Source organism: Artemia sp. Qi Xiang Cuo, chromosome 4 (assembly GCF_049724085.1).
Source record: "Artemia sp. Qi Xiang Cuo chromosome 4, ASM4972408v1, whole genome shotgun sequence".
Taxonomy (NCBI): domain Eukaryota; kingdom Metazoa; phylum Arthropoda; class Branchiopoda; order Anostraca; family Artemiidae; genus Artemia; species Artemia sp. Qi Xiang Cuo.
The window spans coordinates 23,121,782-23,146,785 of record NC_142797.1 but is presented as its reverse complement, the minus strand read 5'-3'; the positions used below and the strand labels follow the sequence as shown (position 1 = coordinate 23,146,785).

General features: G+C 34.4%; 1 protein-coding gene across 4 annotated transcripts in view; it reads left to right on the top strand.

Annotated features, from left to right (window-relative positions):
* LOC148952904 (uncharacterized) overlaps positions 1-24,571 on the top strand; it is a 175,392-nt gene extending 150,821 nt beyond the window's left edge. For 3 of the 4 annotated variants that reach the window (XM_089088156.1, XM_089088153.1, XM_089088152.1), the window contains one exon: positions 22,978-24,571. In XM_089088156.1, coding sequence (XP_088944282.1) covers positions 22,978-24,422 — 1,445 coding nt within the window. In that variant the 3' untranslated portion in view covers positions 24,423-24,571. Of the gene's footprint in view, positions 1-2,557; positions 4,255-22,977 lie in introns of those variants that run through there. The other variant, XM_089088154.1, reaches the window with a different exon arrangement.
* Positions 24,572-25,004: the final 433 nt, after the last annotated feature.

The window sequence follows — 25,004 nt, the reverse complement described above, 5'->3', positions numbered from 1 at the left end:
TGCTGAACAAAATGGCTGTCTCAAATTTTTTATTGGGTGTCTTTCAGAAAAAAAATAGCGTGGGAGGGGGCCAAGTTGCCCTCCAGTTTTTTTTTTCACTTAAAAAGGGCACTAGAAATTTTAATTTCCGCTCGAATGATCCCTCCCACAATATTCTAGCACCACTGGGTCAATACAATCACCCCTGGGGAAAACAAATAAACATGCATCCGTGATCTTTCTTCTGGCAGAAAATACAAAATTCCACATTTTTGCAGATAGGAGCTTGAAACCTCTACAGTATGGTTCTCTGATACACTGAATCTGATGGTGTGATTTTCATTAGGGTTCTATAACTTTTAGCGGGTGTTTACTCCTTTTTTGAAATTCAGGCAAATTTTCTCAGGCGCGTAACTTTTGATGGGTAAGACTAAACTTGATGAAACTTATATATTTGAAATCAGCATACAATTCATGATTCTATCGATTTATCAATGGGTATCAAAATTCCGGTTTTTAGAGTTTCGGTTACTATTGAGCCGGGTTGCTCCTTACTTACAGTTCGTTACCACGAACTGTTTGATTTAATAAACGTATATATTTTAAAGATACGAGAATTCGTAAAATTGATCAATATAAATGTAGTATGAGAAAGACATAGACCCGTGTGAATAAAAAAAAAATCGTCCAAACCACTATTTTAGTACTAGTGTTGATTGTCTTGATGCTTACGATCATTATTTTAGTACTCTAGGAGCTAAGCAGGCATCTAGTATCAATTCAACTTGAGAGCCTCCTGATCTTGATGATTTTGTCCTTTCTGCGAATGAATTTTTGTTTTACGATATTCTTGATCATGAAATAAAAAAAAACTGTTTTGAAACTTAAAACTAGTTCTACTGTAGATTATTTTGGATTTTCTACTCGAATCGTCAAACAAATAGCATAATATGTTTCTTCTCTCCTTGCACATATTTATAATATATATTTAGTTAATGAAGCTAGTTGCCCTCCGACCACTTTGGGCTCTTCAAAAGGGCACTAGAACTTCCGATATCGAATCGAATTAGCTCCCTTCGAAGTTTATACGGCCATCCCTTCCATATAAAGTGCCTTTGGAAAAAATATAATAACACATTGAAGCTATACTGCCTTTAACACTGGCAACGCTATAGCGTTCCCCCTGATTAAAGAACATCGATCAAAATATATATAGTTTTAATTTAAAGAAAGTGTCACAGTAGGCTTTAGAAGATTAGGAGGGCCAGTAGTAAACCCTTGTTTGTAATAACGTTTTGTATGCTTGTTTTAAGTCTGACTTAAAGCATTCGTTTTAATTTTTACTCATTTCAGGATTTATTAGTTCATCAGTATCTGTTATCTTTGTGTTTGATTCGATTATTAATATTAATTTATGTTCGTTTTGGTTTAAATAATAGAACTTATTAATTGTCGTCATTGTATTTGCTTTAAGAAATAAGTATTGTTTCTGTGTTCGGATGATTTTTAGAGAATTTTATAACAATATTAACTTGTTCATGTTTTTCAATAAAGTACAGATTGCAATCAAAGTATAATCACCTACGGAACAAGTACTGACAAAACCTATCCTCTCCACACGAAAAAAGTAACCCTTTGTCCGTGTCTCCGGAGACGATTCCATACCTATTCCATACCTGGCAACTAAATAACAAGTTCCGTAGGTGATTATACTTGTTCCGTAGGTGATTATACTTTGATCACGCTCTAGCATAATTTATTGGCCGGAGCAAAGTACTTTGGCTCGGAGCGATTAAGTTGTACAACATTTTGCGTCTAGAGGCCCTGAGGTACGCGGGGTCGCTTTTGGAGAGTTTTGTCAGTACTTGTTTCGTAGGTGATTATACTTTGATTGCAATGTAGCTTTTTAAGGTTTTTAAAAAAACGGGAGTCGTTACCTTAATTTTGGGAACCTTTGCTCGTCTCAAGTTTAATTTTATTATACGATGGAATCTAAATAGAGTATGGCTTATTACTCTTGCGTGGCTACTTTTGCTCTTTTCAGGGTTTGGATTTGTCTTTTGTCTTTAATTTCCTTTCAAACATTTAAATTTTTTTTTTTTTAATTTTAAGACAGATTGCGGAGTAACTGGAATCAATCCTTTTATTTAATGGAATGGTGAGATTAATTTTGAATCATTTATTTTTTCATTTGTCAAAGAAATGACAAAATTCTATATTCAGACATGTATAAAATATAGATAAAAACTGGAGTTTTATGGAAATTGTTTATTATTTCTTTGAACTTTGCGTAAAAACTTGTGCTGGAGACGTACTTAATTTGTTCACTATGCTATTGCAAAGCTAATCGTAACCTCAAAATCCCGGGTGAAAGTTTACTTTAAAAATTATTTTCTAAGTTGGAGCTGAAACAAAATTCCTGATCATAAATTGTAATTACTTTAGAAAAAAGTAAAAAGAATCAAAATACTCGGAGTTCTTTATTTTATTGAATAGGCTCGAGAAATTATTTCATTATCTTGTTTAATATCGTAATTCAATTTTTATGAATTGTTAGTTGCTGATTTTTATTTTCTAGAACCAGACGAATATAATGGCGTACATTATAATGGCAAAAACACAGTGTTTAAAAAAATACCAACTATTCAGTCGCCGGAAAACGCTTTAGTTTGTAGAATTTGCAATGAATCCTTTTCTCTTCGCCTTTTGTTGCTAAACCACGTGAAAGCTCATGACGGAATAGAAATTCAGCAATGTCAGTTTTACTGTTCACAGCTCAAGAAGAAGTGTCATATTGATATTCGTTTTGACACTCACAAACGAAGGCACGCTAAAGGTAAACAATACTTGTGCTACTTATGTGGCTTAAGCCTGTGTAGTCCAAAGAACCTCAATCGTCATATGCAAATCCATACTGGCGAAAAAAGTTTATTGTGTGACAGATGTGGAATGCAATTTCGACTTAGAGGTACTCTTAATGATCATATGAAAATGCACCTTCGGAAAGAGAGTGGGCAGACTTCAGAAAAATTATTTGAGTGCGAGATCTGTAATAAGACATTCGCAACTAGAAGGATATATACATTTCACGTAAAAAGACACACTCAGCCAAAAACACATGGATGCACATTCTGTCAAAGAAAGTTTTACACAAGAAGGCGACTGATCGAGCATATGAGGACCCATACGGGCGAAAAACCATTGGAGTGCCAAACATGTGGCTATACATGTGCACAATATGCTAGCTTATATAGTCATATGAAATGTCACAGTGTCGAAAGGCCTCATAAATGTGAGTTTTGTAATGGAACGTTTAAGAACAGAAAATCACGGGACGACCATTTAAATACTCACACTGGTGCTAGACCATATAAGTGCAAGCAGTGCGACAAGGGTTTTGGCTCAGATAAGTGTTTAAGACGCCATAAGAAAACCCATACAGGAAAGATATTCAGAGAAAAGAAGTACAGCTGTAGCATATGCAGCGAAGTATTTGCAGAGGCATCTTATCGTGACCTACATGTTGCTTTACACGCAAATCCTAACCCTTTCAGTTGCGAGTTTTGCAGCAAGAGCTTTAATTATAAGAAAAACATGGTGGCCCATGTGCAGCGTCTGCATCCTGACCGTAATCCATTTAAATGTAAGCTATGTAGTAAAACCTATGATTCCTTAAAGAAAATTCGTGTTCACATTACCTCTCGTGCTTGTGAGAAAAAAGAGAAATTGCCTGAAAAGATGAAAAATCAAAGTAAACATATCGAGGTGGAGGGAAGGAGGAATGTTGAGAAAGAGGTGAATCTGTTTGTATGCAATTTTTGTGAGGAGGAGTTTATGTCAGTTGAAGACATTCTAAGCCATTTTAACTCTTTTCATAAACATTCTAAGTAAGAATTGATTATGGTGTTAGTTTTATATAACTTTTTGTTATTTTTAGGGGAAGGGGGTCTAAATTAGCCTGAATATCTATTATACATTTTGGTTTGCAAAGAACGGAAACGAATAGAAAACGAATGATGAATAATTACCACTTCATATCTGATTGTTAGAATCAGCAGCAGCTTCAAGATGCAACCAAGATGGTTTCGTTTGCTGTCCATATTGCTATAATTTTCCATGTCATGAACGAACTTATTTTTATGAATTAATTTGATTGTTGTGAATTACAAAATCCTTGGGATTTTGGATTCATTTATTTGAAATTTAGCTCATTCCTTTTTGTTTTTAGATGAACTTAGGTTTGGAAAACTGTTTGTGTTTTTCTTCTGCACGTACCACTTATAAAGATGTTTTAAAATTGGATTTTTTTCTTCAATAATTATGTAATAGGCTTATTTTTATTAAATTTTTGTCTGCTTTGTAATATTGTTTATGGTTTTTTACTGCAATGATTTTTATGGGCTTGGTGTATTATGTTAAATTTGGTACATGGTTCCATCTCCTATTCTTAATTCTTAAATAACTAGAATAAAATATAGTTTAAATTTCATTGTCTTCTGGGCATGTCCTTGCTAGCTTAGCGCTTGATGTTCTGCTGATTAATTTGTCTTGTGTGTGTGTTTTGGTTTATAATAAGCTATTGTCTTACTTTAAGAATGTTTGATAGAATTTTAGCATATCGATCAAATTAAAAAACATTATTTTTCAATAAAATATATTTTAATCAAGGAGAAAAATGACACAATGATGTGATTTTAAGATTTGAAAAAAAAATGTTTGAATGAATCATGCTACGCTGCTTTATTTTTAGATTAGATATTTAGAAATTAATGATTTTTTTTGTGTTTACCATATATTGGTCCAACGATTCTTGAAAAAAAAATTATATAGGATCTTGAAACTTCTACAGTAGAGTTCTTTTATATGCTGAATCTGATGTTGTAATTTTCATTAAGATCACTTGATTTTTTTAGGGTGTTTTCCCAAAAAATTTGTCAGGCTCGTGCCCTTGATGGGTAACATCAAACATGATGAATTTTATATATTTTTAATAAGCATAAAAATTCGATTCTTTTGATGCGTCTGTTCTTGACAAAGTTAACAGAAAACATAATTCTTTCTTATTTTTATTTTGTCCTCTCAATTAGGCAAAAATCTATAGCTCTATTTTGACCTGTAATAAAATGAGAGGAATAAGAAAACAGAGGCAATTACCTCCCTGTAAAATCAAGCTTGTCGTCGACTGTTTTTATCATCATTAATTTCTCATTTTTTTTAAGTAAAGGGTTTTCTAAGTAGGGACATATTGTGGTCATAGTTTGATATAACCTTTTTTAGGGGGGGGGGGTCTAAATTCGCCTGAATATCGATTATTCATTTTGGTTTTCAAATTAACGTAAACTAATAAAAAAAAAAAGATGAATAATTACCACTTCAAATCTGAATGTTTAGAATAAGCTGCTGCTTCAATATGGATGTAGTAGGTGGGTTTTGTTTCGTTTGCTGTCTATATTGCTAGACTTTTCTAGGTTATGAAAAAACTTATTTTTTTAAATTAATTTTACTGTTCTGAATTACAAAATCTTTTGAATTTCGCTCTTTCGTTTTGTTTCTAAGGAAACTTTAGTTTTAAAAACTGTTTTGTTTCTCTTCTACACATACCTCTGTAATCAAAGATATTTTAGAGTTTTTTTTTCGAATAATTACGTAATAGCCTTATTTTTGTTCAATTTCTTGTCTACTTTGTAATTTTATTTATGGTCAATAAATGCAATGGTTTTTATGATCTTAGTATATTACACAGTATATATAATAGCAGTATGATCTTTCCCTATCTCACTCATTATAAAAACCCGGACCGAGGTGCAATTGCTCCAGAGAATGTATAAACCGGTATAAACATATGCGACATTAGATCTTTTCACGGGTAGACAAGTCAGATCCCTCTTGAACGCGAAACTTGGCCTCAACGTTGGAACACTAATTTTGAAGAAACTAATTTTAAATTAATTTATTCCAATACATATATGAACATCGGTAATTAGTAGTGCAATTTTATTTTTAGATGTTTTTAGGAATTAAAAGTAGGTTTCGAAGTCTCAAGTTGGTTTCAAAGGCATTTTGAGAACAGTTTCTGCCAAAATACGTGTTCCAGGATAATTGGACAGCTGATGGCAGATCAAATGAGAGGAGCTGTTTGTACGCGCCGATATATATATATATATATATATATATATATATATATATATATATATATATATATATATATATATATATATATATATATATATATATATATATATATATATATATATATATATACACATATATATATATATATATATATATATATATATATATATATATATATATATATATATATATATATATATATATATCTATATATATATATATATATATATATATATATATATATATATATATATATATATATATATATATATATATATATATATATACATATATACATATATATATAGGCTACTACGAAAACTTTACGAAAAAGAAAGTTTTTTTTTAAAGAAAAGTAAAGACCAGAAATTATTATTAAAGAATAAAAAAGGAAAGGAGAATAATTGGTATGGCTGTAACACTGCATATAAATTTATATAAATGTATATATAGTGGGCTGTAATACTGCAAAAGGTAAATATAACATTGGTTTAAGAATGGAAAGAAAGACAAAGAATGAATTTACAACGATAATCAAGTTAAAAATAAGTTTTATTTGAACAATGCCATAAAGCGATTACATTTGATTATGATATTTGGTGCTTCGCATTGATATTTCAGTTTTAAAAGTTTTATCAATTTTTTAATTGGTTTGATTTTTATTGTCTGTAGTACTGTGGCAACTTTTACCAGAGCAACCAACAATTAGAACCCAGGTCCTAAAATTGGTCTCAATCAGGAACCCTTATCGCTATCTAAATTCACTAAGGGTAAAAATTTTAAAACCTAGGCTTTAATTCTTTAAAGTTCAGGAAATATCTGCCCATTTCATACGAAAACATTGATTGAAAACGAAACTAGTCTTATCTAGAAAATAAATATCACGACGTGAAAAAAAAATGATAAACCGTCCAGTGGCGTATCCAGAGGGGGGGCAAGGGCTGCCCCCCCCTAAAGTAGTCTAAAGTAGTGTAATTTACCTAACTAACGCAAGTTTGCATTAATTAAACTTGCTCCTAACGTAAGTTTATTGGATCAACCTATTTTGCCCCCCCCCTAAAAATCCTCGATCCGCCCCTGAAACCATCACACCTATTCCACTAGTTATTAGAAGAAAAAAAAATCCTCATTTTCATACATTTCATCAACCCCCCGCCCCCTTTGTTATAAAATCCTGCAAAGGCCAGTATGTTGAGTCCGTTGAATATAAATAACATATTAAGTCGTAATTTGTGTATAAATGAATTCAGACCTGCGAGATGGGACACTTTCAAACCACTTGGCCGGCTCACCAAGTTTTTTTCTGCTTTCGTAATTACGAATAATGCACTTTTTAACCATTTCCCATTGATTGACGCATACACACTAACCCATAAGTAGGAGGAGCTTTTTGTTCGCATTGAGAATGAAGAGCAAGAAATCATCTGCGGTAACTTACTGCCTAATTATATAAACTGTGGTATATTATGTTAAATTCGGCACATGGTTTCATCTCCTATTTTATTTCTTAAATAATTAGAATAAAATAGTTTAGATTTCGTTTTTTTTAGTATGTTTATTTAATCTTATAGTTGGCATTGTTTTCTGAGCATGCCCTTTCTAGCTTTGCTTTTGGTGTTCTGCTGATTAATTATTTTGTGTTTTTGGCTTATAATAAGTTTTCTGTCTTACTTTAAGAATATAAGATAGAATTTTTGTGTGGAAACTAAATTGAAAAACAGGATTTCCAATAAGATTTAGTTCAGTCACGGAGAAAGCTAATACACTGATGTGATTTTAATATTAAAAAAAAAATTGAATGATTTAGGGTTCGCTCCTTTATTTTTGAATATTTAGATATGAATAATTCTTTTCTGTTTGAACATATATTGGCCCAACAAATTTCTTTGGTAAACTTAGAATAAGAGGTAAACACTTACTTTAATATCTATGTTTCCTGTGAATCCTGCAATTTTGCGACTTGAGCACAGCTGGAACTCGGTTTGAAAGAAAACATGTTTATATTGCTTAATTTGTTAGTTTGCAAACTATCCATTCATTGAGCCAAAATTATGATATCTCTTTGACTGTCTCTTGGAGAACGATCTAAACTTAATTAAAAATTAGGAAAAGTTACTATTTCGACAAATTTTTCAATCATTTTCAACGTTAATTAATAATAAACTGTTAAACAAAATTCCAAAATTTAATTTCGCTGATGGACAAAGCTGACACAGCTATTAAATAATAGGTTGAACAATAACGGTAAGACGGTTGAACAATAACACACCAAGAAGCTGCAAAGGGAACATGAGCCAAAAGATGACATAGTTACGTCAAATTACAACTGCAGCCAATAGGGAGCAGAGTTCGATGTTTCAGCTTAGCACGAATATATTTTAAGCATTAATGCCTTTTGCGGGTCCAGTTGTTTACCCCATGTGTCATGTATCAATTCTAAAAATCGGTCGCTCACCTAAAGGTTCCTTCACATTGAAAACGTAAGACTTTACGTTACGTTTAGTCCTAAGGTTGTTACGTTTCATCTTACGGGTCTTACGTTTATGTTCCTTCACATCGAAAATCTTCCCTTCACACTGCAACGTCAATTTTTAGCGCTACCCATGCAAAAAAGTGGTTTCCCTTGTTGTGTAAGGAAGGGGGCTGTGATTTCCTTTCTAGGTTTTTGACCATACTAACTCCATCAGTATACGTTTGATCTGATGCCATTTTAGAGGGGCTTCTGGCTTTTTTTTTAACCTCTTGACGTGACCACTGGCAAAGAAAAAGGACACTGCATGGCAGTTTCCAAATTTCTCTAAATCTGTTTATTTTTTTTTCTTAGTTTCAGTTTCATGACAGGCATGTCTTCTTACACATTTTTAATGGCTTTATGTTAAAAAGCGTCTCTTTACATTATTTTTCACCATATCCCATTGAATTAAGACATCTAATTATAGCTATTAAATTTTTTTTTCAAAGAAATCTAGAACCAGTTACTACATTTCAAAACAAAGCCATAGAAATGTCAAAAGTATTTTCTGATATCATGTTTTTACTCTGGTACTAGTGTTATTATTATTAATTATTCATATTGCTGGAATATTTATTTTTTTAGACCTACTAGACATTTTTTTCATATAATTTAATGCTTACCTTAAATAGAGAAAAAAAGCTTTATTAAGTTCGTCTATAAAACTAAAAATACACTGATTAAAGTATTTTTTAACTGCCTTCAAGATCTCCATCTGCAACTCTAATTTTGAGTCATCTGGTTCTTTATTCAGATGAGATAACAGTGATTGTAGAAAGTACCACTCCATATCATGCTGGTCATTGCTGTTTTTTTTTTGTCAATTGCTTGCTGTTCCTTCAGGTCTGTTTGATTTCTAGACCCTATCTGTGTTCTATTATGAGTTTTATTTTGGCTTGTTGGTGCATATATTTGTTGCCTACTAGAAGCTTGGGAACTTTGGATATCTGTCTGATTGTTAATGAGAATTTCTTCACTAAGGGTAATAAAATCAGCATCATTCACTTCAGCATAGTTATATTGTGGGCACCCCCTGCACACTCTGAATAAATGTCCACTGATATATTCTCATCTTGAACAGTGTTCCCTTTTGTCTTATGGTTTCTTTCAATTATATGTTCAGAAAGTATGTTCATTTTTTGTACAAAATTTTGGTCTTCTGGCTTTAAGTTTATACTAGCACCAGATCCACTTGTAGATCTCCCTTTTTTTTCTTTAGGTAGACATAGTTGTCTCTCAGGTTCTCAAGCTCCCTTCTTTCCATAAGCTCATTAACTAGAAAAAAACACAATGAATACTAAATTTTTCAATTTTTAAACTTTAAACATACTCATTTTATAGCCCAATTTTTATTACAGCTTATTCATAAAATATATTGTGGAGATTTAGTTAATTTTTCTCCTCAATAGCAAGAACTCCATAGCTAGTTAATTCTATGGAGCAACAAAAAAAGAATTTTTGAACCACAGAAAGTCAAGGATCACTTAGAAAAGAAATAAAATTTACTGTGCCTTAAATCAAATTTATTGAAACAAGTACTTTGCCTACACCCAATTATACAACATTTGTTAGGGTACTAACTGAATTAATATCATTTCTTTACTACTATAATACCTCAATGCACAAATACTCAATAGACTCTACTGTATTTTCATTTGATTATCAAAGTTGAGTGTCACTTAAAACATGTTGGTGATGGGCCAAAATACCATGCATATTCAGTGTCCTGATTTGAAGCTTTAAAAATAGAATACAATTTGTTGTGTTTATATCAAATTTTAATTTTTCTTTGGGTCCAACTAAAGTTATTCAAAATCAACTTTTACTTGAAGACCATATCCACACACAGGTGTTTGGGGAAATGATGACATTGTATTTACTATCCTCTTTTTTTTCATGTTTTTCAAGTTCATGTTTTTCTATGACATTTTCCTTCCTTTCTGACAAAGTTCTTAAAGATTACACATTACATAGATATAATGACCAAACATTACTTTCAACTATGTCATTCAAATCTTTTTACTAAATGGTTTTATCCTTCATTTAAATTCTTAACAATGTTTGGTAGCTGATATGTCTACCAGTGTCAATAAATCCATACAAATATATTTCAACACCACAGGAAATATTGCTCTAGCCTACTGTGAATATGCTGTCTGTTGTGAATTCCATAAATATAATTTTCACATGTTGGAAATGTAAATAAAGCGTTGGTGTAAAAAAATAATTTAAAATATATAGCCTATTGCCTATGTTATAAACAAAAGTTTGCAAATCATTGATGCTTGTAATATTTTTGTATGGTACTTATTCCAATCAAAACTTAGGAAATATTGTAGTTTTATCATTTTGAGAAAAAACAAACAGCCTTAAATAGCCCATAGTGAACCCAATCATGGGGAATGGCAATACAATGCAAGGTAGCATTACAGATCAGCAGCTTTTTAGGAGAAAATGGCTTAATAAACTTAAAGATATACCATTAGATTCCTTGTTTTATGCTCTTTTCCTGTATCACATATGTTTCTGACAGTGCACCTTATCTTCCCTAATGGTCCTGGATATATCCCTAAGATAGCCTATATAAAACTTCTAAATTGCCAAAGAAATTAACTTAGTCTTTATTTTTTCTCAATGATCCTAAATCTTTTTCATTATAGAGGATGTTGAGAAGCTAGATCAAACTATCCATTTAAATGTACCAAAGTAGGTTAGATCCTAATCTAAATTTATTCTTGCTTCAACCTCATAAAGAATATTTTAAATCCTGATTTAAGTTACAAAACTAATGTCCTAAATATCATTTTAAATGATTAACTGTACCACAAAAGGTTTTATTTTAACCTCAAACCCAAAAAGAGTTAAAAAAAACTGGCAATATTTATCAAAGTATAGCCTATCCTAGCGTAGGCCCACAAATCAAGACAGTCTATACTTACTACTTTCTTTCCTGCTGATGAAAAACTTGGCTCAGACTTTCCAAAGAATTTAGTTTAAATTGCTTGTCCTTGAAAACAGGGTACTTTAAGCTATATAACCTTTTCCAGCTTCTGCAAACTAAAATATTTTCTCATCTAAGTTCCATTTTGCTCAAACGTAAACGTAAGAAGTTGAAATACTTTCAACTTCTTCCGTCAGACCTCTAGCATTGCGTTTTGACTTATGGATACGTCAACGTAAGGTCTTACGGAGGGTTATGAGTCTTACGGAAGGCTTACGGAGTTCAGTGTGAAGGGGAGAACGGAAAGCCGAAATTCAATGTGAAGGAACCTTAAGACTCTTGGTGGGTGTGCCTTTCCAAAAGCAAATACACAGGTATTTAGATAGCTATAGTTACTCACGCCGTTTACCCGTACCGTTTACGCAAACAGTGTGAAAAATATAGGTCGCTCTGTTCGTCTGCAAGTCCAGGGGACTTGTCAGTCATGTGTCAATTTGTTGATAGATACTCTATCATTCATCCCGGGAAAAAACTAAAATAGAACGGCATTGAGTATGGATAATTCAAATAGTCTGTCAGTTCTGTGAGCCATTTGAAGGTAATTGGAGACCCCCAAAAAATGATTTAAAGATTTATGACTGACCATATCCACAGAACTTGCAGGCAATTGGGAATTTAATATTGTTTTTATGCTATGGGGATGACCGACATTTTTGGGCTGATTCATGATAGACAGTGTCCACTGGACGTGTAGGCAGAACAGGGGACTGAAGTCGCCTGGACTCGTAGGTGAGCAAATAACCTAAGCGTTATAGTCCCCCCTACCGAGAGTCTCAGGATGGCGACCGAGTTTCAGGATTGACACATGACTGATATCTTTTTCATACTGTTTGGATAAACTGCACAGGTAAACGGCAAGTGTAACTACTACTCTCTTAATTCAAATACTTGTGCATTTACTTTCCGAGAGGCACATCCGCCTAGAGTCTTAGGCGGGCGACCGAGTTTTGGAATGGACAGATGGCTACCAAGCTTCCTGGGACTCTCAGGTGAACAAGTGACCTAGGCCTAATAGGCCCGTCCGCCTAGAGTTTCATAGGGGGGGGGGGGCTGTCCAACGGGTGAGGTATTTACCGGGGGGGGGGGTTAAATTCTGGTTACTACGTTGTGCATTAAGATGATTATACATATTATGAAAATCAGGCATCTGCTCTTTTTTACGACATGAGAAAGGCCTTTCTCCTAATTTATCAATGAAATTATCTTTGTGTTTAAAATAACGTTTATTTCTAAAACATTTTCTATCACAAGCCGGGATGGGTAAAGTTCGTACTTTCAAGTAAACAAACAAAATACAAAAGAACAACGAAAAACCTAGCAACTATGATAGGGCTCAAATGTCAAAGCACCTGTAATGAATGTTAAGAAATATAAAAATAATCGAAATCTACAGGATTAAACATGACACATATCTAGTGCTGTTACTAACAAATACAAAACACAATTTAGTAAAAAAGAAAGAGAGACTATAAAAAGAAGGTGCATGGTAAATAGTGTGCATCCCTTCTCGTTTACTATACTAGTAGTATTGTATTAATGGTTACGAACGTAGCCCTATCCCAGTGTACTATGAACCATAAGTAGTTGTCAGCCCCTAAAACCGTTTTCTTAATCCTTTTTTACAAACGTCTTAAATATCCATTTTGTTAAGAATAGTTCAAAGATCAGATAACAAAAACTTCTGGCTCGACACAACCCCATAGGGCCCGGGTACATGCATTTTAAGTATGCCCCGGGGGATATATAGTTCTTCTGAAATGGGTGCTCGGATAACCTTTTGAGGGGGCGTATTTTATTGGAAATTGAAAAATCAAGAGATCTGACTAGCCCTTCCCCCCTCAATGCTCTTTTACCCCAAACCAATCCGATCAAATTTTGAGATAGCCATTTGGTTAAAATAATCAAAACATCAGATAACAAAAACGCTGGGGTCGATACTACCCCTCACAGCCACAGGGCAAGTATTTTAAGTTATGCCCTGCGAGCATATAAGGTTTTTACATAAGGGGTTGTCGTATAAACTTCAGAGGTTGCTCATTTGACTGGAGATCGACAGTTTTAGTTACCTTTTTAAGAGGGGGAAAAATTTCCCCCTGACTAATTTCCTCAATATCAGAGGCAACGCTGTAGCGTTGCCTATAGTAAAGGCCATACGGCTCCAATGTTTTATTTTTTTCCCAGAGGCACTTCATATGGAAGGGGTCGTCGTAGAAGCTTCAAAAGGGGGTCATTCGATTGGAAATCGAGAGTTATAGTGCCCTTTTTAATAGTCAAAAATGATTGGAGGGCAACTAGCCCCTCCCCACGCCCATCATTCCCCCAAACACATCCAATCAAAATTTTGAGATAGCCATGTTGTTCAGCGTAGTTGATTTCCACATAGAAAAATATATTTGGGATACTCCCCCACAACATTCAGGGCAAGGGTTTTAAGTTCTGCCCTGGGGGCTTATAAGGTTTTTATAGAAGGCGTTGTCGTAGAAACTTCAAAACAGGCTCATTCGATTGGAAATTAAAGGGCTAGTGCCCTTTTTAATAGTCGAAAGTGATTGGAGTGTAACTAGCCCACTTCCCCCCCCCCCCACGCCCATCATTTCCCCAAACACATCCAATCAAAATTTTCAGATAGCCATTTTATTCAGCGCAGTTGATTTCCAGATAGAAAATATATTTTTTAGGAGGACACTCCTCCACAACCCTTAGGGCAAGGGTTTTAAGTTATGCCCTGGGGGCATATAAGGTTTATATAGAAGGTGTTGTCGTAGAAACTTCAAAACAGGCTCATTCGATTGGAAATTAGAGGGCTAGTGCCCTTTTTAATAGTCCAAAATGATTGGAGGGCAACTAACCCCCCACGCCCATCATTCCCCCAACACATCCAATCAAAAGTTTGAGATAGCCATTTTGTTCAGAGTAGTTGATTTCCAGAAAGAAAATATATTTTTGAGGAGGATACTCCCCCAAATCCCGCAGGGCCAGGGTTTCAAATTATGCCCTCGGGGCATACATGGTTCTTATAGAAAGCGTTGTCGTAGAAACTTCAAAATATACTGATTCAGATGGAAATCAAAGGGCTAATGCTTTTTTTGATAGTCGAATGTGATTGGAGTGTAACTAGCCCCTTCCCCCCCCCCACGCCCATCATTTCCCCAAACACAACTGATCAAAATTTTCAGATAGGCATTTTTTTCAGCGTAGTTGATTTCCAGATAGAAAATATAGTTTTGAGGAGGATACTCCCTCACCACCCTCAGGGCAAGGGTTTTAAGTTATGCCCTGGGGGCATATAAACTTTTTATAGTAAGCGTTGTCGTAGAAATTTCAAAACAGGCTCCTTCGATTGGAAATTAAAGGGTTAGTGCCTTTTTAATAGTCGAAAGTGACTACCCCCCCCCCCCACGCCCATCATTTCCCCAAACACATCCAATCAAACCTTTGAGATAGCCATTTTGTTCAGCGTAGTTGATTTCCAGACAGAAAATATGTTTTGAGGAGGATACTCCCCCAGAACCTTCAGGGCAAGGGTTTTAAGATATGCCCTGGGGGCATATAAGGTTTTTATAGAAGGCGTTGTCGTAGAAACTTCAAAAAGGATCATTCGATTGAAAATTCAAAGGGATAGTGCACTTTTTAATAGTCGAAAGTGATTGGAAGGCAACTAGCCCCCCCCTCACGCCCATCATTCCCCCAAACATATCCAATCCAAATTTTTAGATAGCCATTTTGTTCAGCGTAGTTGATTTTCAGATAGAAAACATGTTCTGAGGAGGAAAATCCCCCACAACCCTCAGGGCAAGGGTTTTAAGTAATGCCTTGGGGTCATATAAGGTTTTTATAGAAGGCGTTGTCATAAAAACTTCAAAACAGGCTCATTCGATTGGAAATTCAAAGAGATAGTACCCTTTTTAATAGTCAAAAGTGATTGGAGGGCAACTAGCCCCCCCCCCCTACGCCCATCATTCCCCCAAACACATCCAATCCAAATTTTGAGATAGCAATTTTGTTCAGCCTAGTGGTTTTCCAGATTGAAAATATATTTTTGAGGAGGACACTCCCCCACAACCCTCAGGGCAAGGGTTGTAATTTATGCCCTGGTGGCATATAAAGTGTTTATAGATGGCGTTGTCGTAGAAACTTCAAAACAGGCACATTCGATTGGAAATTCAAAGGGCTAGTGCCATTTTTAATAGTCTAAAGTCATTGGAGAGCAACTAGCCCCCCCCCCCCACGCCCATCATTTCCCCAAACACATCTAATCAAACTTTTTTGATAGCCATTTTCTTCAGTGTAGCTGATTTCCAGATAGAAAATATGTTTTTGAGGAGGACACTCCCCCACAACCCTCAGGGCAAGAGTTAAGTTATGCCCTGGGGGTATATAAGGTTTTTATCGAAGGCGTTGTCGTAGAAACTTCAAAACAGGCACATTCAATTGGAAATTCAAAGGGCTAGTTCCCTTTTTAATAGTCAAAAGTGATTGGAGGGCAACTAGCCCTCCCCCTACGCCCATCATTCCCCCAAACGCATCCAATAAAAATTTTGAGATAGCCATTTTGTTCAGCGTAATTGCTTTGCAGATAGAAAATATCTTTTAGAGGAGGACAATACCCCACAACCCTCAGGGCAAGGAGTTTAAATTCTGCCCTGGGTGCGTATAAGGTGTTTAAAGAAGGCGGTGTCGTAGAAACTTCAAAAAAGGCTCATTCGATTGAAAATTCCGAGGGCTAGTGCCCTTTGTAATAGTCAAAAGTGATTTGAGGGCAACTAACCCCCCTCTCACGCCCACCTTTTCCCCAAACACGTCCAATCAAAATTTTAAGACAGCCATTTTAAGAGTCAAAAGAGATTGAAGAGCAACTAGCCCCTCTGCCTCCTCCACGCCCTAAATGCATCAGATAAAAATTTTGAGATAGACTTTTTGTTAAAATAGTTCAAAGTTCTGATAACCAAAAATTCCGTTGTCGACACAGCCCACCAGGGCCCAGGGGTAGGCGTTGTAAGTTATTCCCTGGGGTATAACTTATTAGGGGGTTTTATAACGTATGGGAATGGGTTTTGTATGGGGAGAACACATAGAAAATCTATTATAATTATCCAATTATAAGGTTAAAATGCCTATTCTCTGATAGATGCAAAATTGCTTTGGCACACAAATTCCTATTAAGGTCAATTCCAAACAGTCGTGATCCCTTTGTGTCGGCAATTGAAATGGTCTAAACCCCCTTATTGGAGCTACTTTTTCAATCCATTCATTGTTGTCAATCGCTGTCCACAAGTTATGCAGGCTGTCTATTGTTCATATATAAGGTTTTTATCAAAGAGGTAATCGTATAGACTTTGAAAAAAGTCTCATTCGAATTAAATTGAAAGTTCTAGATCCGTTTTTTAAAGTCAAGAATAATCTGACTGTAAGCAACCCCCCCCCCCCATGCCAAAAAAAAACCCTGAAACTTTTTGCAATCAAAAACGAACAAAAATTAATTTTAAAAAGTTTTCCGAAAAATAAGTTTTTCAAAGAAACTTAAAGGTCATTTTAAACTTAAGCTCTGCATATAAGAATACCTTTAGATACTAGAATTCAAAATGACCAGAAATTGATATTGAGAAATGAATGAAGCCCAAAACGAACAGAAATCAAATGGAAAATTATAGTAAAAAACATACTACAAGTAATAGTATAAATGATTAAATATATCCTAAAGTGAATAATGCTTAGATTGAATATGAAAATCAAGCTTAAAACGAAAAAAAATATTTTGCTATTAAAGTATAAATGAAACTTAAAACGAACAGAAATTAAATAACAATCAATGCGAACAAACATGCAATAATGAATAAATAAATATTAAAACGAGTGAAACTTAAATTGAATATGCAAATCAAGTTTGAATCGAATAAAAAAAAACTACAAAAAAGAGTTTGGGTATCGTATCACTGCAGAAGCCTAAAACCTACTGCGTCATTGGTGCTTTACTGAAAACAATTCTCTGAAATAATTTCACTTTTGCAACTTTAATAAATAAAAAAATTAATTAAGATTTTAGGGAATAAATATCAGCATATGTATATTAAATTGACAATGCACATTTTTTTTTTCAGTAAACTCATTTGAATATTTTTTCAGTAAAGTACAAATTATATTCTGGCTTTTAGAAAGCTTAGGGGTTTTGAACCCTACTCACATTAATTTATGCTTGTTTTGAGTTTGGCTCTAATGTTTATTTTAATTTTTCGTCCGTTTTGGGTTTCATTCATTTATTGATACTGATTTGGGGTAGTTTTATGCTTGGTAGATTATATGATAGTCCCTGACGCCAGGTGTTGAAAATGTGAACCATACCACGACGGAATGGGGCTGCTACGAGAATTAGCCTACCCTCCACCCCCCTAAATTGACCATGCGGATTCAAAAATACCAATGGCACTTGCTTGCGAGTGGTGGAACCCTCCGAAACTTGACATTTTATTATATTTTGCTGTTTCATGCAAGAAAATGCATGTTCCACAAAATTTGAGGTGCAGTTTTCCGCTCAAATAGAAATGCCTAGAAGCCATAGGATGTTTTCATAACAAACTAACATGATTAGTTAGAAAAAAAGGCAGAGTTAAAAAAAATGGCATAACTATATGTGTCTTGAACAGTCTTGGAAAATATAAACAAAATCAAATTGAATATTAGATATATAATGATATTAATTGTTGACAGATCCATCAGTTCAATATTTTTTTTCACTGTAATTTTTATTTTCATTTTCAATGCTTTAAGAACTGGAAAATAATAAATTTGTAATATATGAGTAATTCGTTTTCAGTGAAGCACCAATGACGCAGAAGGCTTTAGGTTTTTACAGTTAAAGAAGGGGGCAGTATCCACATTTTGCTAGTAGTGAAACTATATTTGTCTTGACCAATCTTGAAAAGAACTAAAAAATTAAACTGAATATTTGATGCATAATGATATTAATTGCTAAAAGCTCATCAGTTCAAAATTTTACTGCAATTTTAATATTTATTTTCAATATTAAGTACAAAAGAAAACATTTGTAATATAATTTGTTTTAGTTAGTTATAGTTAATATAGTTAGTTTATTTGTACTAGTTTTATTGATATATATTAGATAAGCTGTGAAGTAATAATTTTTGTCCGTTTTAATTTTCAAATTCGCTCTTTACTTCCCTCATAAAAACTTTGTTTTTAATTAATCAAACGTTAGAGTAAAATGGTAATATGTTTAGCTTCAAATGGTAATAAACTATGCCATTGGAGATAATATGACCCCCCCCCCCCCAGTCCCTGGGGAAAGTCTAAGTTATGGATTTTGCCCATTGTTTACATATAGAATTTGTTATTGGGAAGTATACAGACACTTTTCCGGGGGGGGGGGGGGTGAATTTTCTGCTATGAAGACTCAACGGGGAGAATTTTCCGTGGAGGTGTAAATCTCCACGGGATGGGGCTGAACTTCCCTGTGGAAATTTTAGACATGGGCAATTTGCCAGAATTCCTATACAAAATTATTTTTATTTTTCTTACTTTATTGTTGCCGACTCAATTTTACACGTGGAGATGTTCAGCAGAATCGTACGGGGGAAATTTTTACCTGATTGCAATTGTCTACAGTCTTTATCCGGAGGGGGGGGGAGAATTTTCCACGGGAGAAATTCTCCATGGGAGTTTTCCACGGGATAAATTTTCCATTAGGAACTTCCTACGGTAGCAACTTTCTACTAGGGTTGGGGGTGGGGTTGTTTGCTGGAAAAGTTTTCCATGGATGAGAGGATCCCAGATATGATTTTAAAGACAATCAGAAATTCAAGTCTTTTTCAAATGAAAGTGCGTTAAGAAAAAAATTTCCCCTGGAATCCTCCGCAAGAAATTTTCAGGGTAGAGTTTTCAGCTGGAATGGAATTGCCTGGGAGAAATTTCCCTGGTGGGGGAGGGGGTAGTTTAAGTAGAAAGAACTTTTCATGGAGGAATTTTCCGTTGAGGAAGAAATTTTCAAGGAGGGGGAGCCGGATTTTCTGGTAATATTTAAAATTGTTCCGAAATTAAATATAAAAATAAGTTTTTTTCAACTGAAAATAATGAGCAACATCAAAACCTAAAACGAACAGAAATTATTATGTATATGAAAGGAGCTGACCCCTCCTCAAGATCTAGCTCTTTACGCTAAAGTTTGACTTTTTTTTCAATTCTTTAAGAACGGCCCCTGAAACACAAAGGCCGCTTAATTGTAAGATTTTGTTAATTCTATAAAAAAAAACTTTTGCGTTAAGAGTGAGGTCTTGAGGAGGGGGAACCCCTTTAATATATGTTATAATTTCTGTTCGTTTTAGATTTTGATGTTGCTCATTGCTTTTAGTCGAAAAAAACTTGTTTTTTTATTTTATTTAGTGTCTTTTTCCCTTGAATTCTTCCTTCTTTTGTATTATTAATTAAAAAAAACTTTTTCCACAAAATAAGTTTTTCAAAGAAAAGTAAAGAACGACCACAAATCAGCATCGATACATAAATGAAACCCAAAACGAACAGAAATAACAATAATTAACCGAGTCTAACTCAAAACAAGCAGAAATTAACATAAGTTGGGCGCAAAACCCCTATGCCTTTCCAAGGCCAGGACAAAATTTGTACTTTACTGAAAAATATAAATGTTTTTACTTTTATAAATTTAATTAATCAAATAATATTAACATTTTGATTATTAAATATCAGAATATGTATATTAAACTGACAATGCACATTCATTTGTATTTTTTATTGTAATTTCTGTTCGTTTTGGGTTTCATTTATTTATCGATGCTGATTTATGGTAGTTTCACGCTTGGTAGATTATTTCATTTTATTTTTGCTCATTTTTTGTTTAATGGAGTTCTTTGCTTTTCTTTGAAAAACTTATTTTGTGGAAAAATTTTTTTTAATTAATTTCTGTTCGTTTTATATTTACATAGTCTTTTCAGGGAAAAAGAAAATAACACTTTAAATCTTTTCGTTTTTTAAGACTTTATAGTTTGGCCTGCTATTTGTATACTGGAGAAAAATTTTCATCAATTTTTAACAACATACACCTTTTTACTGTGTAACTCAGTTTCATACCTCCTTTAGTTGGCCTGAAATGGAAATCTTGATACCATTCGCAAAAAAATCTGTTTACTTTCTTTGATAGTATTGATACACTTACGCTATTTTGATTTGGTTAAATTTTAAGAGCAGAAGTAGCCCCGAAAGTTTGAACATAATACCCTCAGTCGTTCTTGGGATACTGCTGAGATGCCTTATTTGGAATTAGCAATATCACAGTGCATTTTGATTTAATCTTAAGGCAACATTTAGTTTTTAAACATATTGGGCAAATGGGAGGGTGGGCGTGGGAGGGTGGGAGTGGAAGGGGATTAGTTGCCCTCCAACCACTTTCGACAATTAAAAAGGGCATCAGCCCTTTCTATTTTCCATCGAATGAGCCCCTATCGAAGTTCCCACGACAACTCCTTCAATACGAAGTGCCCTGGTCTGAACAACAACAAACAACAAAAAATATCACGAATCACTTTCGACTATTAAAAAGTGTACCAGCCCTTTGAATTTCAAATCGAATGAGCCCTTTTTCAAGTTTCTACGACAAAGATTTCAATAAAAATCTGATATGCCCCCAGGGTATAACTTATAAACCTTGCCCTGAGTGTTGTGGAGGAGTGTCCTCCTCAAAAACATATTTTCTATCTGGAAATCAACTACTCTGAACAAATTGGCTATGTAAAATTTTTTATTGGATGTGTTTGGGGAATGATGGGCGTGGGGGGGGGCAGTTGCCCTCCAATTACTTTTCGACTATTAAAAAGGGCACGAGTCCTTTGGATTTCCAATCGAATGAGCTTTTTTTTGAAGCTTCTACAACAACGCCTTCTATAAAAACCTTATATGCCCCCAGGGCAAAACTTAAACCCTTGCCCTGATGGTTGTAGGGGAGTTACCCCCTCAAAAAAGTATTTTCTATGTGGAAATCAACTACGCTTAACAAAATTACGCCTACAACCTGAGTTTCCTCTGGTGTTGTTGGAATCTGCTAATGGGCCCTTTGTCTGTGAGACAGTCAGCTGACGCTGAGACTCTCAAAATAATTTTAATATATCGAATGGCCTTGATTGAAAACTTTCAGGGAATGTTGTGGGGGCGGTTGAACTAAATCAGAAAACATTGTGTGCATCCAGGTGGTCACAAGGTCGTATTTGCAAAACTTCGAGGTAATGTTGAGGGGAATGGTGAACTAAACCAAAAGAAACTGTGCGCCCAAATTGAATGACTAAGCTTATTAACTTTAAACTTTTAAGGAATTTTAGGGGATATTGAAGTCAATCCTAAGTTAGGATGCACGGCTCGTCAAAAAGATATATCTATAATATCTTAGAATAATCAAAAGGTATCAAGTTAAAACTTTCAAAAGAGTTTCAGCTGTGTCTAAAATAATATATATGAGGAATATTGAGAAGAGTTCTGAACTAAATCATAAGACACAATGTGTCAAAAGACACTCAGGTGAATATCTTTTGGACATCAAGTTTGCCCTTCACAGCGTTGCTGTTAATGGTCATCCTCATAGGCACAGAATAATGATGATAAACGGGTTTAGGTACAGAATTTTTGACCTCCCAAGTAATGTTAAAATCATTGCTGTCTGCAGAGAATTAGTTTTGCTATTGAGGGACTTGGCCTTTCTATACAAGTAACCACAAATGTTCCTGTCAGTTTTGAATCGAGTTAGTAAAACAGAATTGACTGAAAGCTTATTGGACTATAATCTTTCCAGAGATTATTTGTCCCTCTCCAATTTTTAGAAGATGAGATGCCATCTATGGGCTCAAAGAAACGATTATTTTAACCTATGAACAAAAGGTGGCATCTTACCATCCACGGTAGCTCCTTTTGTGGTCCCACAAAAGAACTCAAATAAGCAATTAAAATCAAATTCATCATCGAACCTCGGCCAATTCTGATCCAAGAACAGATAACTCCACGAAGCTTGAGGTTCGTAAATTATTCTTAGATCTTACTTGACGACATATTAAGAGCAAACAATGTTTCTTTGTTTGAAAACAGAACATGAAAAATCTTGCCCTGAGATTAGAAATGGAATTGAGCGAAATGACTAAAAACAAATTTTTGAGCAAAAGAACTAGTATTTCATTATTTGCATTTTATCATGTGTTTATTAGATTAATCGTCAAACTTCTATTCCCGAAGCTGAATGTTTGTTGATACCGACTTTAAGTAGACGACTATTTTCAGTGAAGTTGACTTAGAGCACCCATATTACTTCTCATAATATTTATGTCTTTAGTTTCTTCTTTTTTTTTAGAAACGGATACATACAGCGAAGAACCTTATGAAGTGACGTCCTCTGACGAATCTGATCCCGGAAAAATGCCCCCAGAGAGCTGCATTGAAAATGTAAAGGCGAAAAATCACGCCAGTAGTAAAGAACCATCACAGCCTGAGGAAGTTGTTTTGGAATCCTTTGGTTTTCAAAAGATTCCAACCCTTTTGGTTTTCAATCCTTTGGAATCCACAGGTCTTTTATGGCACTTGAAATTAAACCCAGAACATAAAGATGCTGAACCTACAAGTAATTCAGAACCAGTAACTAATAACATCGTTCGAGAAAGTAATTTTAATGAGTTTGGCATTTTTAAAAAGACTTACGTCAACCGTGCATCCCTCTCACGTCACCTAGAAGGTCGGAGTAGAAAATACTTGTGTCACATATGTGGCTTAGGTTTTCTTAGAGACGATAACCTTAAAATGCATATACAAAGACATACTGGCGATAAGAATTTCACCTGCGACAAATGCGGAAAGAATTTCTATACCATTTCTCTTTTGAATCAGCATTTGAAAAAGCATGTTACACAAGAGAGTGGAAAGACACCAGAAAAATTGTTTGGGTGTGAAATCTGCAACACAAAATTGTTAACAAAGCAGATTTACTCACGACACATGAAAAGACACATTGAGGGGAAAACACACGAGTGTGGTATTTGTCAAAGAAAGTTTTCAGCAAAGTCCAGGTTAACTGAGCATATGAGGACTCACACAGGAGAAAAACCATATGAATGCAAGATATGCAACAATACCTTTGCACAAAGGTCGGGTTTTTATTCCCATATGAAATCTCACAGTGACAAAAGACCTTATAGCTGTGAACTTTGCACCAAAACATTTAAGAAAAAAAAATCGATGAATGATCATGTAAATAGTCATACTGGTAACAGACCTCATAAATGCAAGCAGTGTGACATGCGTTTTGGTTCAAGAGCTAATCTAAAAAACCATATGAGGAAAGTCCATATGAGGAATCCAAAAGAAAAGAAATTCAGAGAGAAAAAGTACAGCTGTAACATATGCAACGAAAAATTCGCCGTGTCTGCTTATCGTGATCAACATGTGGCTTTACATGCAAATCCTAACCCTTTCAGCTGCGAGTTCTGCAGCAAGAGTTTCAACTATAAGAAAAACATGATAGCCCATGTGCAGCTTGTGCATCCCAGTTGCAATCCATTTAGATGTAAGCTGTGTAGTAAGACTTATGATACCATTAGGAAAATTGATGTACACATAAACTCTCGTGCTTCTATAAAAAATGACAAATCTCATAAAAAGTCGAAAAATCAAGGCAAATCCATCGAGGTAGACGGCAATACAAATGTTGAGAATCTATTTATATGTAATGCTTGCGACGAGGAGTTTGAATCAGTTGAGAAAATTCAAGACCATTATAAATCTTCCCACAAGTCTTCTAAGTAGGAATCGATCTTAATATTAGTTTGAATACAATTAGTGAAAAAAGACCTTCTTTTGTTGTTTATATTTGGCCAAAAAGTGATAACCCGTTTTCACATCAAATAAACTGAAACTGGTAAAAAGGGATGAACAATGATTACTCCTTAAGTGACAAGTTACTGAATAGGATATTGTTTGAAGATAAATATAGTACGTCTATTTTTGGCTTATTTTGGGATCTATATCCTCCTGTTGTTCTAGATCATAAAATGTAAGGAATTGGCTGATTATGTCTTATGTACAAATCCTAGAATTCAGCATGGTTTGCTTAGAATGTTTAATTGGCTCAGTTTTATTGTTATACGAAAAATTTGGTTTTATTTACTTTCCATTTTGATATATAATTCAAAATTAGTATAATAATTCCATAGGTTTAGTTGATTGTTTTTATTTGGGCCATTGTTTGATTGTTTGACCCACTGTTTCAAAAATTTACTTTGTCACAGATACCTCCAATTTCCGTATTCATTAAAAATTTTGCAGCCAGACAAGTAGGAAAGGGCTGGAGGCATGAGCTCGAAAACACCTTTCTAAGCCCTAATTTGG